Raw genomic sequence first — 20,735 nt, forward strand, 5'->3', positions numbered from 1 at the left:
TTCCATATACCAACAAAATTTTTAATATTTATTTGTGCTTCTAAAACTTTTCAATATTTACATCTCATAATCTCTTAGAGTTCTTCATTTGAGTTAGACTTAGAGAAGTCTATATTTCATAGCCCGTAACATGGGGAATTTGTCACCCGTACAAGTACCACGGAAATCATCCATACTCAAATCGAATAAGGCAGCACCACCCAAACCACGGCTTCTAACGAAAGCAGCTTTATTTGATGCAGTATCGGGATCATCATAGCTTACCCAAATGCCATGTTCACCATTTGCATCAGCGGCACGGAAAGCATAGACACCATATCTTTTGGTGGGATCATTGACACGACGCAAGGGGGCATCAGCACCAGTTTTAGCAACATTTGAAGGATTAGGCAATTTGAGACAAACTTCAGACCATGTCAATAGGCCTGGAGTTTTGGATTCGGGCCCAGCCGGAGCAGGGCCATCTGTTTTGGCCACAACGGGGAAACCATCAGCCTTAGAGTCGGAGGTCATTTTCCAGGCACGACCATAAGCAGGAACACCCAAATTAATTTTACTATGTGGCACACCTTGGGAAATCCAGAAATCCACTTGATTGTCAATATTGTAGAAAGGTTGACGATTGCCCTCCAAGGCTGGGGCATAAATGGGACCTGTATAATCAGCTTCTTCGGGATTCCTTTCGGGTGTTGTAAAATCAAAAGCAGCCAAGGTTATTAGGTCCACATGATTATTAATGGTAGGAGCATCGAAATACCCTGTGAAAACGAAAAAATAAAATAATTTCCTTTTAGGTCAAATCCCCCTCAAAACAAAACTTACATGATGAATTGACATTGGGCAATACCGTCAGGGCCAATATCATATTATAGGGAACAAATGCAGCCTTCAGATCCTTTACCAAATCAGAGAATTCCTCTTTGTGTTCGCTAGCCTTTTCGTCCACAACAAAATCACCAGTGAATAACTTTTTGAAACTCTTCCAGGCTTGACCAACATCCGAGTGGACCTTACGTGGTTTATTGCGTGGAAATTGGAAAGCCAAATCCAAGCCATCAAAGTTATAGGTACGCAAAACATCACGAGCTGAGTTAACAAATTTACTTTGCTTTTCACGTCCAGCTTCCAATAGATTAACATATTTCTCTGGATTTTGCAAATCTTTATCACCACCTACACCCAAAAGGAATTTTGTATTGGGGAATCGCTCTCTCAATGCTGTAACAGTGGCAAAGTGTCGCCGCTGTAAATCACGATCGGTATTTAGACTCATCACCTCAAAGGTTTCAGCATTAATTCCAGCAAAGCCATACACCAAATGTGTACAAAACTGAACAGCTGTCTCAAGATCGGGAATTGAGAATTTAGCAGGTCCTAGGGAAAATATGAGAGAGGGAGAGAGAGAAAAAGAAACTATGATAATGGTACAGTTTTGAATGAAAATTACTCTTGACTTGCTTGTTGCTAAAAAATAAAATAATTTTAAATTAATTATATATAATCAATCTACTCGTATTTAAAACAAACTAATTTTAATTAAGTCATTTAAGTGAGTGCAGCGACAGAAACATAAAGGCAAATAAGTTGGCGATATGAAAAAAAGTTTAACCACACACAGAGAAAGAATATGATCATCTCATATATGTTTCAAGAACAAAATGTTATTTTTAGAAGGAGAACATGGTACATGTTTGTCCCAAAAATGTTATTTTCTCTCCAAAATATGAGAATGAGAAAATAACATAGTTGCGACAAACATCTTACATGTTCCCCATCCAAAAACAAAACTTTGCTCTTTAAACATGTTTGAGATCATCATATTTCTTCTCTGGGTGCAGTAAGAAAAAAATTTAGATTCCCAATCAAAGATTCTGTTGTAATCAATTTAATGACTTCAATAACGAAGCCGTAGACCCACGGCTGCCACAGTTGGTAAAATTCTACCAAAAATGGTAGATGTTTTACTGTATGGTAGATTAGTAGAATTTTTCCCGTTTTGGTTGATTTTACAAAATATTCCTCTCCAACTAAGAACTTTATATAGGAATAAATTGAATAAAAAATTATATAAAAATAAAATTTTGACAAAACTCTCAATAGAAACAAAATTTTCTATAGAAATAAAATTTTGTATGAATTCAATATGTTTATTTACTTGTTAGGTTACACTATCAAAGTCCATTGTGAGTAAAGTCTCCCTTTTGTAGAAGTAGTAACTTTCCCTTGTTAGTGCAAGATAAAATCGTTAATAATATCATAATATAAAATAAGATAAATAAATAAAACATTTCATTCGAAGATAAATCATTTTTTTTTAACTCACCACAAAAATTGGATCAACATCTTCAAAATAATATTTTTTTAATTTGGTCGATTTTTGTAGAATATTTTTGGCAGGAGTGGTAATCGTGCTTAGATCCCTTAAAGGATGTATATATTCTGGGCCGTGGTGAAATTCTGAGTCGATCTAGTGATGCCAATCCCCTAACAACCATACCATAACTGGTCCATATCGGTCGATAATTATATATAGGCCCCAAACAAACCGATCCACAGATTACGGGCCTTTTTGGAGGGGCCAATGTCATCCGATCTGGTTGAGTTTTCGTACGTAATGTTAATATATGTTCCCTTACAACCTTGTAATAATTGGTCCATATCGGTTCATAATTATATAAACTCCCCATATGAACCGATCCACAGATTTGAAGAAAATTTACCTTGGACTCTGATTGAGTTTCTATAGGTTCGATAAAATTTTGGGGGACACGACCCCCAGGCATCTTCTGCGTATTTTGATATACACCGGTTTCCCGATTTAATCTTCTAAACCTCGAATCTTTATTCCTTTTAATTAACCTTGATACTAAGATCACAATTTCGCACGGAAAACTGTTATATTCTTTATGAAAGCGAAACTGTGAAATCTTTCATTTTGAATACTTTCGAAGATATAGTGATACAACAGTAACATTTTACACGGAAAATAGGCAGGTATATTTTTTCGCATAAATAATTTAACAACCCCATGATTTAGACCCCATTCACAGTGATAAATGCTGATACAGTGAAACCTCTGAAAGATGGACACCCACGTTTGCCTTAGTTTTGATCACAATTGGGAGGTGTCCAGTTATCCGAAGTTAATTTTAATGTGTTAATATATCAAACGTCCCCAGACAACTGTCCACATTTGGGAGGTGTCCGGTTTTCAGAGTGTCCAAATTTGATAGGGTTCACTGTATTTGTTTTTCGCAGAAACGAACTTAGTACTAAGCGTTAGATGGAGAGCTGAGCTGTGTTTTATTTCATATGATTTTGTTGTACCCGCATTAAGAGTTTCGAAAGTAGTCGACATCAGTGTTGCCAGTATAGGGGGTTTTTCCCAAATATAGGATATTTTTTCGTGAAAGGGGACGAACATTTTTAGTTAGGGACTTGGAGAGTTGGAGTGCAAATGGAGTATTTGGACTAGAAACAGATATAGAATTTTCGTTTGGGGGCTCAAGCGCTAATTTATAATTTTATTCAATTTTTTTTCTACAATTGTGAAATCATTTCGTGAGTAATCAGGCCTAAATGTGGTAACCGAACGGCCATTTTAATTTTTCGAACATTTGGAAGACGATCACCTGTCTCCGGATTTTTGTTTCGAAATCTTTATCTTATTGCAGCTTGCACGCTAGTATGACATTTTGTATATATTTTTTATACCCTCCACCATAGGATGGGGGTATATTAACTTTGTCATTCCGTTTGTAACACATCGAAATATTGCTCTAAGACCCTATAAAGTATATATATTCTGGGTCGTGGTGAAATTCTGAGTCGATCTGAGCATGTCCGTCCGTCCGTCAGTCCGACTGTTGAAATCACGCTAACTTCCGAACGAAACAAGCTATCGACTTGAAACTTGGCACAAGTAGTTGTTATTGATGTAGGTCGGATGGTATTGCAAATGGGCCATATCGGTCCACTTTTACGTATAGCCCCCATATAAACGGACCCCAAAATTTGGCTTGCGAGGCCTCTAAGAGAAGCAAATTTCATCCGATCCGGCTGAAATTTAGTACATGGTGTAAGTATGTGGTCTCTAACAACCACACAAAAATTGGTCCATATCGGTTCACTTATACGTATAGCCCCCTTATAAACGGACCCCCAAATTTGGCTTGCGATTGCTCTAAGAGAAGCAAATTTCATCCGATCAGGCTGAAATTTGGTACATGGTGTTAGTATATGGTCTCTAACAACCAAGCAAAAAATGGTCCATATCGGTCCACTTTTACGTATAGCCCCCATATAAACGGACCCCCAAATTTGGCTTGCGAGTGCTCTAAGAGAAGCAAATTTCATCCGATCCGGTTGAAATTTAGTACATGGTGTTAGCATATTGTCTCTAACAACCATGCAAAAATTGGTCCACATCGGTCCATAATTATATATAGCCCCCATATAAACCGATCCCCAGATTTGGCTTGCGGAGCCTCAAAGAGAAGCAAATTTTATCCGAAACGGCTGAAATTTGGTACGTGGTATTAGCATATGGTCTCTAACATCCATGCAAAAATTGGTCCATATCGGTCCATAATTATATATAGCCCCTATATAAACCGATTTGAACTCCGGAACCTCTTAGAGGAGCAAAATTCTTCCGATCCGGTTGAAATTTGGTACGTGGTGTAGTATATAGTCTCTAACATCCATGCAAAAATTGGTCCATATCGGTCCATAATTATATGTAGCCCCTATATAAACCGATCTCCAGATTTTAACTCCGGAGCCACTTAGGTTAGGTAGGTTAGGTTAAAGTGGCAGCCCGATTAAATTTCAGGCTCACTTAGACTATTCAGTCCATTGTGATACCACATTTAACTAAAAGTACCTATTACATATGGGCACTTCTAGTCTTAACCACTGAACCTTCTCTATTATTTACTTTTGTGGAACCAACCAGATTGCTCCAAAAACATTAACAAACTACTTAAGTTAACGTTTTCCAGGTCAGCCAGTAATCTAAAGCTATATGCTCCTAAAATTCGCTTACGCCTTACACAAAAAGCAGGACACTCACACAAGAGGTGTTTAATTGATTCCTTTTCCTCCACGTCATGACAGCTTATACAATAGTCATTATACTTCGCACCTATAGTTTTTGCAAATTCGCCTATCAGGCAGCGACCCGTTATAGCAGATATCAGGAGTGCTATCTGACGCCTTGAGAACACCAGCATATCTAGTGTGCGGTTTAAGTTTAAATGGGGCCATATTTGCTTGGTGTCGTTACAACCCTTGCAATTTTCCCATCGAATATTGGCCATCATAACAGCCTTCTCACGCAGTAAGAGCTTGCAGGTGGCCAGAGGCATACCAACAGATTCTAGTTCCCCTGGAATATGTAAGGTAGTTCCTAGCCTTGCTAACACATCTGCTTCACAGTTCCCCGGTATGTTCCTATGACCAGGCACCCATATTAGGTGAATATTGTACTGCTCAGCCATCTCGTTGAGAGATTTGCGGCAGTCTATGGCCGTTTTTGAGTTAAGGAACACAGAGTCCAAGGATTTTATTGCAGGTTGACTGTCTGAGTATATATTAATGCCAATATTTGTTGGAACATTACTTCTCAGCCAATTCACCACCTCTCTTATTGCCAATATTTCAGCCTGAAAAACACTACAGTGATTAGGTAATCTTTTCGCTATTCGAATTTCCAGATCTTTAGAATATACTCCGAACCCCACTTGTCCATTCAATTTGGAGCCATCAGTATAGAAATCTATATATCTTTTATTCCCCGGGGTCTGTGTACACCACGCCTCACTGTTGGGAATTAGAGTTTCAAACTTTTTGTCGAAAAGTGGTTTTGCCAGGGTGTAATCCACTACGTTAGGCACATCTGGCATTACTTTGAGGACCGAACTATGACCGTACATTTTTTCCGACCACAGCGATAGCTCGCGCAACCGCACAGCCGTTGTTGCAGCTGACTGTTTGGCCAAAATGTCTAAAGGCAATAGATGTAGCATGACATTAAGGGAGTCTGTTCCTGTCTTACTAAATGCGCCTGAGATACATAAGCTCGCCATACGCTGAACTTTATCTAAACAAGTCGGTTTCTGAAGTGCCGGCCACCAGACTACAACACCATATAGCATTATAGGTCTAACCACTGCCGTGTATAGCCAATGCACAATTTTTGGTTTTAGTCCCCACTTTTTCCCTATTGCCTTTTTGCACGAGTACAAAGCTACCGTGGCTTTTCTCGCCCTCTCTTCAATATTAAGCCTAAAATTCAGCTTCCTGTCCAAAATAACGCCAAGGTATTTTGCACACTCACCAAAGGGAATTTCAGTACCCCCTAAGGAAATGGGCCTAACCGTGGGAGTTTTGCGATCTTTGCAGTACATGACTATTTCTGTCTTTGCTGGATTTACACCAAGACCATTATCTTTCGCCCATTTCTCAGTCATCCGGAGAGCTCTCTGTATAATATCTCTGATTGTGGATGGGAATTTTCCCCTGACTGCTAGCGCCACATCATCTGCGTATGCCACCACTTTTATCCTTTCTTTTTCTAGAGAAACCAGAAGGTTGTGTATAGCAACATTCCAAAGAAGAGGTGATAGAACTCCTCCTTGGGGAGTGCCTCTGTTCACATACCTTTGTATGTTTGCTTGCCCTAGTGCGGCTGAAATACGTCTCTTTATTAGAAGTTCGTCTACCAGCCTAAGTATACCTGGATCAACATTGAGAGTTGTCAGTCCATTTAATATCGAGCTCGGATGGACATTATTGAACGCCCCTTCGATGTCTAGAAACGCCACGATTGTGTATTCTTTGACAGATAGTGAGCTTTCAATAAAGCTGACCAGTTCATGCAATGCGGTCTCAGTAGACCTGCCCTTCGAGTATGCATGCTGTCGTTTCGAGAGCAAACTTGAATCCACGCTAGTTCTAAGATACATGTCTATCATCCTCTCCAGGGTCTTAAGTAGGAATGAGGATAAGCTGATTGGTCGGAAATCCTTCGCACTCCAGTGAGAGGCTTTTCCTGCTTTAGGTATGAAGACGACTTTTGTTTCCCTCCACTTTTCTGGAATATATGCTAAGTTTACACATTGTTTATATATCACCGTCAACCAGGGGATAATTCTTTCAGCCACTGCCTGTAACTCCGCCGGAGTAATTCCATCAGGTCCGGGGGATTTGAATGGTCCAAAGCTATTTAAAGCCCATTTTATTCTAGATTCCGACACAATTTCCTCGATAGGAAGTGATCGCCGAGCCTCTGTTACACCGCCGGAACATGGTTCAACCGTCTGATTTCCAGGGAAGTGTGTGTCCAAAAGTACCTCCAACGTCTCCTCACTGGACGTTGTCCAATTTCCCTCCGATGTTTTAATGAAACCTGGAGCGGTGTTAGTGGATGCTAGTACCTTCCGTAGTCTGGAAGCCTCTGACGTATTCTCAATACTGCTACAGTAATCATCCCAAGAGTTTTGTTGAGACCTTCTCAGTTCTCGTTTATATTCTCTCAGATTCATCTTGTAAGTGTCCCAATCCTCCGGAGCTCTTGTGGACTTTGCTTTGTTAAAGAGCTTCCTGCAGGATTTCCTCATATTACTTAACTCCGTAGTCCACCATGGCGGCCGATTTTTTCCCCTTGGCTTTCCCCTAGGGCAAGCAGCTTTCAGTGAAATGTTGAAGGCCTTCGTAATCCGCTCCACTGCTTGTTCGATATCTTGCACAGTGCTCATATTTGTCTCCGGCATTTCCGGTATCATCAAATTGAACGATTCCCTATACCTATTCCAATCAGCTTTCCTAACATTTGGCGGAAATATGGTCTTTGAAGTACGAACAGCCAATCTGAAACTGATGTAGCGATGATCTGAGAAGCTATGTTCCCTCAAAACTTGCCACTCAGATATCTTATCATTCAGTTCCGGAGAGGTCAACGTTACGTCCAAAACCTCTTGTCTGTTCCTGGTGACGAAGGTTGGTGCATCTCCCTTATTGCAAACTACCAGGTTAGTACGCAAAATAAACTCTATTAGCGACTCTCCCCTTGCATTAGTATCACTACTTCCCCAAATACTATGATGTGCATTTGCATCGCATCCCATAATGAGCTTTGTCTTTGTTTTTAGTGACTCCTCAACTAAGGTCTTAACGGCACAGGGTGGCATATCCCTATCATGTCCCATGTAGACCGAAGATACCCAATATTTGCATGTGGATATCTCTAGACTGGCTACGACAGTATCTGCATTGCTCAATGAAGGAAGCAGAAACAAGTTTAGTTCGTTTTTAGCAATTATACATGCTCGATTTATATCGTTACCGGTATTATGCAAAAGTTTGAAACCCGGAGTGCTTAATTCACAGATCTTGTTCTTATATATGTATGGTTCTTGAATAAGAACTATATCTATGTCTCCTTTCATCAGGAGAACTTTTAAGGCAGCACAAGCGGCCTTACAATGGTGAAGATTTATCTGGAGGAACCGTAGAACCATCCAAATTTTCAACCACCGTCACATCAGCCGCTTCAATTGAGTCATCAAGGGCTTCCTCTTCACAGATCTCGGTGACTCTCGCAACAGTCCGCGGTTCAGCTTTGGTGAGGCTTGAGCCTGTAGAAACTTTCCGCATATGATTTTCGCCATAGTCTGCCGGTTTTATGTCTCCTTCGGCTTCGCTAGGAGATTTTTTCACTGCTGACTCTACCGGTGGCTTGTCCGTTTCGGTATCCTTTGGCTGATCGCTTTTGTATACCTTCATATGGATATCATGAAAGCCATAACTTACGCGTCCTTGGGTCTGGGCTAGATGTGGCAGCGACTCTATGTTTAATATAAACACCGCATGTCGTCTTGGTCCATCCACCTCATCCAAACGACCAACCTTCCAATCGGCGGTTGGAAGATCTGGGTTACATTCTTTTAGTCTCTCTAGTATTGACTCAGGATCAGGAGGGTTTGCCGGTATCCATGCATGTGCTCTAGGTTTAGCCGGTATGTCTTTTTTATCGACTAACTCCAAAGCGGCTCCTTCCCAAACTTCACCAATTAGCATCAATGCAGCTTTAAAGCAATCCATAGACCTCTGGTCTGCAAAAGCTATTAACTTATATCGTCCTTGATACCATCCAGCATCTTGCTGTCGAGGACTTGGTCCGGGAAACTTTTTTCGCACCTCTGAGTAGACACCAGACATCGCGTTCTCAATTTCCCCCCATTTTTGCTTTGGAATCATACCGTCCAATGCTCCTTTATTAATAATAGCCATCACAAGGCTGTCTTTTGCAACTGAGGCAAACGATCTTTGATCCCGTTTAGAGGATGGTAGCTCATCCGGCGATCGTTCCCTTTTTCCAGCTTCAAGAATTCCTTGAGCCCATTTTAAGGAATCGCTTTGCTTAGCCGACAACGTGCTTGGGTCGACTGATCCTAATTTCTTTAGGATAAACAAAGCATTTCTTTGTTCCTTGAATCTCTTTCGAGAGGGATTGCCTCCTTTTGATGTCGTCACCTTAGAAAAGGTTCGACTTGCCAAAGTGTCACCGCCAGTCGACCCGTCTACAGGTCGACTAATTGGGCCTGACTCTTGGTCGCTGCCCAAATTTATAACTTCAGTCGTTACCCGTCCACTGGGCCCTGAAGTTAGCAACCCAGTGGATGACTTTGAATTTCGCTGCATGGTGGTTTATTATTTCCACCACACATGAAATTCGTAATAAGTACTTATTACGATGAAATACTCCGCTATTAGAAAACACGTCCGTTCAGTTCGACGGTTGAATGGGTTAAGTTCCACTTGGAGCCACTTGGACGAGCAAAATTCAACCTATCCGGTTGAAATTTGAAACGTGGTGTTAATATATGGCCGCTAATAACCATGCCAAAATTGATCCATATCGGTCTATAGTTATATATAGCCGATCCCCAATCACACAAAAATTGGTCCATATCGGTTCATAATCATGCTTGCCACTCGGGCAAAATAATCTAGCAAAATTTTATTTCTATAGAAAATTTTGTCAAAATTTTATTTCTATAGAAAATTTTGTCGAAATTTTATTCCTATAGAAAATTTTGTCAATTTTTATTTCTATAGAAAATTTTGGCAAAATTTTATTTCTGTAGAAAATTTTGTCAAAATGTTAATTCTATAGAGAATGTTGTCAAAATTTTAAATCTTTTGAAAATTTTGTAAAAATTTTATTTCTATAGAAAATTTTGTCAAAATTTTATTTCTATAGAAAATTTTGTTAAAATCGTATTTCTATAGAAAATTTTGTCCAAATTTTACTTCTATAGAAAATGTCAAAATTTTATTTTGTAAAAATTTTATTTCTATACAAAATTTTGTCAAACTTAATTATATACGTATTTAATCGGCCATTTTAAATTTAATATATACCACGTATGGACTACGTGGTATATATTATGGTATTAGGAAGTTTTATGATACCTTGTCATCGGCAAAATTTACCGCAACCCAAGTAATTCGATTGTGGATGACAGTCTTCAGTAGAAGTTCCTACGCAATCCATGGTGGAGGGTACACAATCTTCGGCCTGGCTGAACTTACGGCCGTATATACTTGTTACATGATTAAATTATTACTGATTTTCTACAGCAGAACCTATTTTGTATTTATCATAAAAACTTGTTAACAATTTCTTGGGGACTTTGTGTGGAATTTTAATTTAACTTGGCGATTTTTGCGGATCGAAAGCGCACCAATTTGGGGACAAGAGACAGAAAAATACTGGCAACACTGGTCGACATTGGTATGGTTTTTATTTGGTTACTTTTTAATCCAAAATAAGTGTCCATTTCATTTATTTGAAACACTGTTGTTTTCGGTCTTTATGCCATAAAGAAGACACATTTTGATTTCGTAGTAACTATCTGATAGCATGTTATACCGAACACTTAAAAGCGTCCGTTGATGGCTACAGCGATAATTATACCCTGCGCCACACTGTGGAACAGGGTATTATAAGTTAGTGCATATGTTTGCAACTCCCAGAAGGAGACGAGATAGACACATGGTGTCTTTGGCAAAAATGCTCCTGAGTCGATATAGCCATGTCCGTGAACACATTTTTGTAATCAAAGTTTAGGTCGCAGTTTTATTCCAATCGACTTCAAACTTGGCACAAGTATGTGTTTTGGAAGAAATCGGTTCAGATTTAGATATAGCTCCCATATAAATTTCGCCCGATATGGACTTATATGGCCTTAGAAGCCAGAGTTTTACCTTAATTTTCTTAAAATTTTGCACAAGAAGAACAATTAGTACTATAGTCAAGTGCGCCAGATTTTATTGAAATCGGTTCAGATTTAGATATAGCTCCCATATATATCATTTGCCCGATATGGACTACTACGGTCCCAGAAGCCAGAGTTTTACGCCAATTTGGTTGAAATTTTGCACTAGGAGTACAATTAGTAGTGTAGTCAAGTGTGCCAAATTTTGTTGAAATCGGTTCAGATTTAGATATAGATCCCATATATATCGTTCGCCCGATTTACACTCATATGACCACAGAGGCTAATCTTTTACTCCGATTTAATTGAAATTTTGCACTGGGATTAAAATTAGCATTGTAGATATGCGTGCCAAATTTGGTTGAAATCGGTTCAGAACCGAAACATGTACAGTCCAGGCGTGTATAGATTGGTATCTGGCGTTTTCTTTTCAATGGCTCTATTAACCATGTTCCTTAATCTATATCTGTCCATAAAGCTCGAAGAATAATTGTATAATTAGATATAATGCATTTGGACGTCAATTGCCTGTTTCATTATCAGGCTAACATGAAATATAATAGCTCCCATATATATGTTTTTCAGATTTCGTCAAAAATGGTCAAAATTCCAACATTTGCCTTGTAAACTGCTTAGTCGAAAAGTTGTAAATATGACTCTAATTTTCCTAAACTTCTAATACATATATATCGAGCTATAAATCATAAATAAACTTTTGCTAAGTTTCCTTAAAATTGCTTCAGATTTAAATGTTTCCCATATTTTTTTTTTACTAACATTGTGTTCCAACCTAGTGCATTAGACGACTTAAATTTTGAGTCTATAGATTTTGTAGAAGTCCATCAAATTCTGTCCAGATCGAGTGATATTTAAATGTATGTATTTGGGACAAACCTTTATATATAGCCCCCAACACATTTGACGGATGTGATATGGTATCGAAAATTTAGATCTACAAAGTGGTGCAGGGTATAATTTAGTCGGCCCGCCCGACTTTAGACTTTCCTTACTTGTTTTCTGTTGTGTTTACTTACAACCTGTATGATTCGCGGTTAGATTTTCATTCAGGGTAAAATATAAAATTTGAAAAAATTATAAAATCAAATAATTTCTTCTACATTGTTTATCTTATAACAAGTAAGGAAAGTCTAAAGTCGGGCGGGGCCGACTATATATACCCTGCACCACTTTGTAGATCTAAATTTTCGATACCATATCACATCTGTCAAATGTGTTGGGTGCTATATATAAAGGTTTGTCCCAAATACATACATTTAAATATCACTCGATTTGGACAGAATTTGATAGACTTTTACAAAATCTATAGACTCAAAATTTAAGTGATAGACTTTTACAAAATCTATAGACTTAAAATTTAAGATGGACTAGGGTGGAACACAATGTTAGTAAAAAATATGGGAAACATTTAAATCTGAAGCAATTTTAAGGAAACTTCGCAAAAGTTTATTTATGATTTATCGCTCGATATATATGTATTAGAAGTTTAAGAAAATTAGAGTAATTTTTTCAACTTTTCGACTAAGCAGTGGCGATTTTACAAGGAAAATGTTGGTATTTTGACCATTTTTGTCCAAATCAGAAAAACATATATATGGGGGCTATATCTAAATCTGAACCGATTTCAACCTAATTTGGCACGCATAGAAACAATGCTAATTCTACTCCCTGTGCAAAATTTCAACTAAATCGGAGCAAAAAATTAGCCTCTGTGGTCATATGAGTGTAAATCGGGCGAAAGCTATATATGGGAGCTATATCTAAATCTGAACCGATTTCAACCAAATTTGGCACGCATAGCTACAATGCTTATTCTACCCCCTGTGCAAAATTTCAATTAAATCGGAGTAAAAGATTGGCCTCTGTGGTCATATGAGTGTAAATCGGGCGAAAGCTATATATGGAAGCTATATCTAAATCTGAACCGATTTCCACCAAATTTGACACGCATAGCTATAATTCTAATTCTACTCCCTGTGCAAAATTTCAACTAAATCGGAGCAAAAAATTGGCCTCTGTGGACAAAGAAGTGTAAATCGGGCGAAAGCTATATATGGGAGCTATATCTAAATCTGAACCGATTTGGATGATATTTTGCAAGTTTTTCGAGACTCATAAAATATTCGGATGTACGGAATTTGAGGAAGATCGGTTGATATACACGCCAATTATGACCAGATCGGTGAAAAATATATATGGCAGCTATATCTAAATCTGAACCGATTTTTTCCAAAATCAATAGGGATCGTCTTTGAGTCGAAACAGGACCCTATACGAAATTTTAGGACAATCGGACTAAAACTGCGAGCTGTACTTTGCACACAAAAGTACATCAACAGACAGACAGACAGACGGACATCGCTAAATCGACTCAGAATTTAATTCTAAGACGATCGGTATACTAAACGATGGGTCTCAGACTTTTCCTTCTTGGCGTTACATACAAATGCACAAACTTATTATACCCTGTACCACAGTAGTGGTGAAGGGTATAAAAAAGGGGCTAAGAACTAAATAAACCTCATGTAACAGAATCAAAGTTTATCACAGAAGGTTAGGTTAGGTTAGGTTATGTGGCAGCCCGATGTATCAGGCTCACTTAGACTATTCAGTCCATTGTGATACCACATTGGTGAACTTCTCTCTTATCACTGAGTGCTGCCCGATTCCATGTTAAGCTCAATGATAAGGGACCTCCTTTTTATAGCCGGGTCCGAACGGCGTTCCACATTGCAGTGAAACCACATAGAGAAGCTTTGAAACCCTCAGAAATGTCACCAGCATTACTGAGGTGGGATAATCCACCGCTGAAAAACTTTTTGGTGTTCGGTCGTAGCAGGAATCGATCCCACGACCTTGTGTATGCAAGGCGGGCATGCTAACCATTGCACCACGGTGGCTCCCATCTATCACAGTAACTATATACTTCTCTTCCAAATAAATTTCGTTAAATCGAAAAGCAAATGGTAAACGATGGTTGTTTATCTAAGATTTCGTTCTAGAAAAATGAATTATTTTTCTACGTGTAAAATCTTATTTCACTATTGTATTCAGTTAGTTTTTTATTTCTGGTTGTTTATGCTTATCTTAAATTTGAAATGATTAGTAATAGCAGCGGGGGAGCCTATTAAACCACTTTTTTGAAGGGGTCTTTTTGAACTGGCTAACTTTACACCATTCTTATTTTTCCCTTTGGGATGTCTGGTGACCACCAGCCTCATTAGTAATATTACTGTATGTGCTGATACATAAAAATTTATTCTGTCCTCCGAAACGAAATTTTGAACCAAGGAAGTTTTTTTTATTCGTAAAGATGTGTTTTTAAAACAAAATAAATCTTTGATTAGGTACCCATTGCCACCATTGTCCCCAATGAATGAAATTCGGATAGAAAGAGAAACTACTTTAACAAACTCGTTGGTCTGTAATTTCGGTTCCTAGAAAAGAAATTATTTTTCTCCTTCAATAAGTGGTTATATAGTACTTGTTATATAAATATATTATCAATTTTTTAAAAATTTTATTATTTTTTCATTGTTGTAATATTTTTTTTTTCAATATACATGATGGTCTCATGTGCTAAACATTCAGCATTCACTTTTTCCCAGAAATTCAAAATCACCCATCCAACAAAACAAAAAATCCCCTAATTACTTTCGTTTACATTTTAATCACTAACTTACTTTTTCACACTTTTGCCACATTACTTGTACTCACCCCTTCGATCTTCACTTGAAGCATCATAGTAACATATCATGTTGGGACCCGCAGCCAGGGTCAAATGACCCAATGTAGCTAAGGCCAATAAATTTACCCAGAAATTCATTGTTAATGAGAAATATCGTTCTGTTTTTATCAACTACGCAATCCGTATGTATATTCGATTTGTATTGGTCTTTGGTCGTCTTATCTGCGGCACCCGCTTATGTGAACTGATTTTGTTCCAATTGTTAAGGTTTGGACAAAGCTAGGCTCGACATCGCACAAAAATCACAGCCAGAGAGTAGACTTATCAGTTTCATTTATAGCTATGATGAGGTCAAAAGATCCGTTGTTGTTATTGTTGTTGCTATCTCTATTAATGGCACGAGGATAGGTTAGGGAATTTTGGGGGAAGTAGGAGAGGTTTTAAAAAACAATGAATTTCGAATGAATTGTGCGAGTTAGTAGTAATGCCAAAGCTTCTTGTATGTGTCACTCTGAGAGAGAGAGAGAGAGAGAGAGTGAAGAGAATGTGTGTGTTTTGTTTAAGAGCTAAGATTTATTTAAAAAAAAGTGAGAGTATGTATTTAGAACATATGTTGTAGGTGATATGAAGAAATCGGTATGAGATAATTGCTGTTGATGATTGATATGTATAAGCACAATTATTTCATTGCTTGTTTAAGGCATTTGAAATGATAGGGACAGTGTTGTTTGTTTTTGTACCAGTGACATTAATATTTCCAGTTTGAATTCCCAGTATCGATGCAATTTATTTAATTTGTTTCAACGGCCAATAAATAAATTTACATATTTGGCGTTTCCTTAATCATGAGAATAATAACATTTATTTAAATAGAACGTGATTGACATAAGAAATGTATATTTTTGTATATAAAAAGTGCCTATTTTATTTTCTCTATAAATTTGTAAAGTATCAACGCATGGCATCATCCTTGCATAGTTGCAAACACATTAGAGGCTTTATATGAATTCGTAATAAATTAATTGATATATGAAACAGCCGTCTTCTCTATTTCTTGCCTGCTAAACCTGAAATTTCTTGCGTGATCTTCGTATTAATCCTTTAGCAAACTTACAACAAATGGACAGTCTATATAGGCCCATAATTACGTATAGCCCCTATATAAACTGATCCGCAGAGTTGATTTTGTGAGCGTCCTGATGGCTTACTTTTCATCCGACCCACCTGATTTGTATACCCTGCGCCACACTGTGGAACATATGTGCATATGTTTGCAACACCCAGAAGGGGACGAGATAGACATAGGGTGTCTTTGGAAATATTGCTCAGGGCCGGCCCCTGAGTCGATCTAGCCATGTCCGTCTGTCTGTGAACACATTTTTGTGATCAAAGTCGAAGTCGAAATTTTGGTCCAATCAACTTCTAGTTCGACACAAGTATGTATTTTGAGTTAGAATAGAACCCTATTGATTTTGAAATCGGTTCAGATTTAGATATAGCCCCCATATATATCTGTTTGTTTGTTTTTTTTTTTTTTATTTTATCATGCACAACAAGATTTAGATCTTATAAATTAAAGTACATGAATTATATGATCCAATTGCGATATTCTCCACATCTTAATATAAATAAAAATGTATAAGTATTAAAAAGATTCCAAATAATATAAAAAGACAATTAATACAATTAAATTAAATTAATGGAAAAAATAAAAAAATAATAAAAATAAATAAATAATTAAATAAACAAAGTTTAATTAAAATAAAATTTTGAATAGAGATATAACATTATGATAATTATTTTGTATAAAACAATAAGTAAAAAAGAAAAAAATTAAGTAAAAGTTAGCATAGACCTGTGTATTATATTAGATTTGGTTAAGATAAGTAATAAGTTTTTCCTTAAAAACATTTGCGTTGCTGTTAAGCTGTAGACTATGTGGAAGAACATTCCAGAGTCGCACTGCATTTATAAAGAAGTGCCATTCCGAAAACATGGACCGATACCGAAATGGAGTCAATGTCTTGCCCCGATTGGATCTCGCAAACTGAAGCCTCTCGTAGAGATAAGGAGGTTTCCGAGTATATATAATTTTATGAAGAAACAAAATAGTCCTGTATTTAAGCAGATTTTCCAAAGACATACCGTAGAGTAAGCTACTGTATCGGGAGATATGTTCGAAACGATTAAGTCGATACACATATCTAATTATATTGTTATATAAAACATTCATTTTCCTTTTACTTGCAGCATCACATCTCGCACATAGCTCACATCCATATAATAAACTCGGAATAATCACACATTTCGCCAAAAGAATTCGAATATTTAGTGGACCTTAGTTTTGAATATGCCTGCCCTATAACATTATTCATATGGTTCGTCCAAGTAAGAGTGCTATTTAACGTAATACCCAAGTTCTTCACTGAGTTCACAATCTCTATCCTCTGGCCGTTGAGAACGATATCGATATCACTTGGAAGTTGAAAACCGCGTTTACCCAAAACAAGACATTTGGTCTTCCTGGGGTTAAGGTAGAGACCGTTTGCTGTCGCCCATCTCTGAACTGTGGTCAGATCGTCATTTAACAAGGTAGCCTTATCGTAAATTGTCCTAGAATCCCCTGTTATGTAGACCTGAACGTCATCGGCATACATGTTTATCCTACAATGGTTCAAACGCAATGGAAGGTCGTTGATATAAACGGAAAAAAGCAGGGGGCCAAGAACAGATCCCTGCACGCAGAGAAGGAACATGATTGTCACAATCATATTCGAAGAGCAAAATAATATGATAGGAGCTATTTTTGCGGCGACCATGTAACATTTTAACCTGCAACCATGTTGGCTCAGTGAACATGGTTCTAAGAAAAATGTAATTGTCCTCATCTAAAATGTTATTATATTGATAAAAAGAATTTTGTTTGAATGAAAAGACAATGATCACGATTTAAAATGTTATGGTATTCATTAAAAATGTTTTTCTCCTAGTTAAAAGAACATGGTCACAACCTAAAATGTTTTGATCTTTATGAAAAAACTTTTTTCATCGTCGAAAAAAGGACGCCACTTGAGAAAAGAAAACACAAAATTAACTTTATTTGTTTGTTTTTATTTATTTATAAACTAATTCATTGTTTATTTGTATTTATAATGTCGTGCAAGCAAACATCACACATTTTTACACACTCTACTTTGGTTCAATTTCAACAATAAGTAATCATTCTATATTTACTTCCTGCCCATCAAATGTACAAACGCAGACATTATGTAACTGCAAATAAAAATAAATTTAACCATATATCAAAATGCATAACAAAAAACAGGTACATTTACATTTCAATTACACTTTCCTTTTTTGTGTTCACATAAAACCACGTGCCACTTCTGAATAAATAAATTAACACAAAACACAGTAATTCCGTATTCTCCGTCCATTCCAAGAAACAATCAACACATGACTGACGCGCAAAATGAAAATCGTGTGTGCCTGCTCAATGTTTTTATAAAATTCTTTTCGCTGCAAAAAAGTTAAAAAATTAAATGGTCACGCAAAAATGTAAATGGCTTTTATGGCCATGTAATGGTTCTAGACATGTCTATACTTAATCTATAAAAATACTTTTTTCCCTGTAAGAAAGCAAAAAAATTGAATGGTCAGGTACATGATTTTCCCGACCATTTAATGGTCTCAAATTCTATCATTTAAATGATAGAACATGTTTGCGGTATTTGAGAACCATTCAAATGCTTATTGCCACCATACATTTTTCTCCGCACGAAAACTATTTTTACAAAGACAAAATACATGGTTTTCGCGGCAATTACATGCTCTAGATAAGCATTAAATGAATGCGGCAACCATGTCCAAACATGGTTTTTCTGTGCGTGTGGGGAACACCCTTTAAACATGAACGAACATCAGAGACACATGTCCGATTATGCACAGACTGTGTTCGCTCACTTAAAACGTGAAGAGAAATTGAAGAACTTTCCCAATTTCAAACATAATAGTGAATGATTGACGGTGTCAATGGTCTAGTAAAACAACACGCAGAGAAGGAATATGATCACCTCAACCATGTTTCAAGAGCAAAATGTTATTTTTGGATGGTGACCATGTAACATGTTTATGGCAAAAATGTTCTTTTCTCGCCAAAAATAATATGCTTGCCGAAATCAGACACACAATCTCCGAGAAAATAACATGGTTGCGACAAACATGTTACATGGTCACCATTCAAAAATAACATTTTGCTCTTGAAACATGGTTGAGGTGATCATATTCCTTCTCGGGGTGAAGAAACCCAACCTTACCATTGTCTAATTCAGTCTTCAAATCCTCACACACGTCCGTTAGGGCAGTGAGACAGCCATGTCCTGGGCGGAAACCTGATTGTCTAGTCGATATCAAAGAGAATTGCATCAAGTGTCCCATCATCTGGCCATGCAATAACTTCTCAAAGATCTTGGAGATATACGACAGAAGCGCTATTAGACGATATTCCGTTACAGACTTTGGAAGAGGAATCACCTTGGCATGCTTCCAACTCTTGGGGAAAGAGCTGGTGGTGAGAATGGTGTTGAAAATATAAGTGATATATCTTACAATGTATGGCAGAAGTATCCTCAGAAATTTGGATCTATCCCGTCACTTCCTATCGCGTTAGATCTCACACCCCAAAAGCCCGTAAAACATCAGACACCCCCACACAATTAAACTTAAATCCGTATAAGTCGTCAGAATGAATAATCCCACTAAGGTCGTCATCATAAAAGGAAATATCAATGTCAGTCGTCGGTGTCTTAATAAAATAAAAGATTCTAGCTTTGTAACAAATATGTAAAAAGTAATGACGAATAATTGAACCTATCTTACCATTTTTTGTCCATAACAGTATTTGATTAAGTTCATAAACTCAAAGCTCAAAGACTTTATTGTAACTTGACTATCGGTGATTTGTTTTTTAAGACTTTTTATTTATGTGATAGATTTTTTTATTACAAAATCTTTATTAGTAGAGTACAAAAGAGTAAAAAAACAACAAAATCTCTCCACCACAATATGCGATTGACATTTTAAAGACGATATTTGGCAGCTCTCAACATAGGATATTTATCACCATTGCAAAGGCCACGGAAATCATCATAACTTAAATCGAAAAGTGAGAGGCCACCTAATCCTTTGGAATGAACATAGCTGGCCTTATTGGCTGCTGTCTCTGGATCATCATAGCTAACCCATATGCCGTGTTCACCATTGGCATCGGCCAAACGGTAGGCATAGGTTCCGTAACGTTTTGTAGGATCCGCAACACGATTCAAAGGAGCATCAGCACCTTTCAAAAATGAGTTCTTTTGATTTGGTAATTTACCACAAATCTCAGGCCAACTTAATAGACCAGGCTTTTGACTTTGCATGCCTGCTTCAGCAGCACCATCAGTTTTTGGTACCACAGGGGCTCCAGCCGTGGAACTGGAATCACCGGTAAGCTTCCACGCGCGACCATATGAAGCCATACCCAAGACCAATTTTTGGGGAGGACAACCATTTTGAAGCCAAAAGGACATTTGGAAATCAGCATTATAATGAGGCAAACGATTTTGATCGTACAACTCATACAGGGGAGCAGTGAAGTCAGCTTCTTCAGGATTGCGTTCGGGAGTTAGGAAATCAAAGGCAGCAATGTTTACGTAATCAACAAAATTTGAAACGGCGGGAACATCAAAATACCCTAAAAGTGA

The 20,735-nt window shown here is 37.5% G+C and overlaps 2 protein-coding genes across 3 annotated transcripts in view; both read right to left on the reverse strand.

Moving 5' to 3' along the window:
• LOC142226468 (chitinase-like protein Idgf3) lies at positions 1 to 15,267 on the reverse strand. Its single transcript, XM_075296513.1, has 3 exons — positions 15,021 to 15,267; positions 823 to 1,374; positions 1 to 758 (listed from the first exon to the last, which is right to left on the reverse strand). The coding sequence occupies exons 1-3, from the start codon at positions 15,127 to 15,129 to the stop codon at positions 100 to 102; spliced, it is 1,320 nt and encodes a 439-aa protein (XP_075152628.1). The 5' UTR covers positions 15,130 to 15,267; the 3' UTR covers positions 1 to 99.
• Positions 15,268 to 19,949: 4,682 nt separating this feature from the next.
• LOC142226467 (chitinase-like protein Idgf2) overlaps positions 19,950 to 20,735 on the reverse strand; it is a 34,237-nt gene continuing 33,451 nt past the window's right edge. For both annotated transcript variants that reach the window (XM_075296512.1, XM_075296511.1), the window contains one exon: positions 19,950 to 20,725. In XM_075296512.1, the coding sequence (XP_075152627.1) occupies positions 20,070 to 20,725 (656 nt within the window). In that variant the 3' untranslated portion in view covers positions 19,950 to 20,069. The remainder of the gene's footprint in view (positions 20,726 to 20,735) is intronic.

Source organism: Haematobia irritans, chromosome 2 (genome assembly GCF_050003625.1).
Source record: "Haematobia irritans isolate KBUSLIRL chromosome 2, ASM5000362v1, whole genome shotgun sequence".
NCBI classification, from domain to species: Eukaryota; Metazoa; Arthropoda; class Insecta; order Diptera; family Muscidae; genus Haematobia; species Haematobia irritans.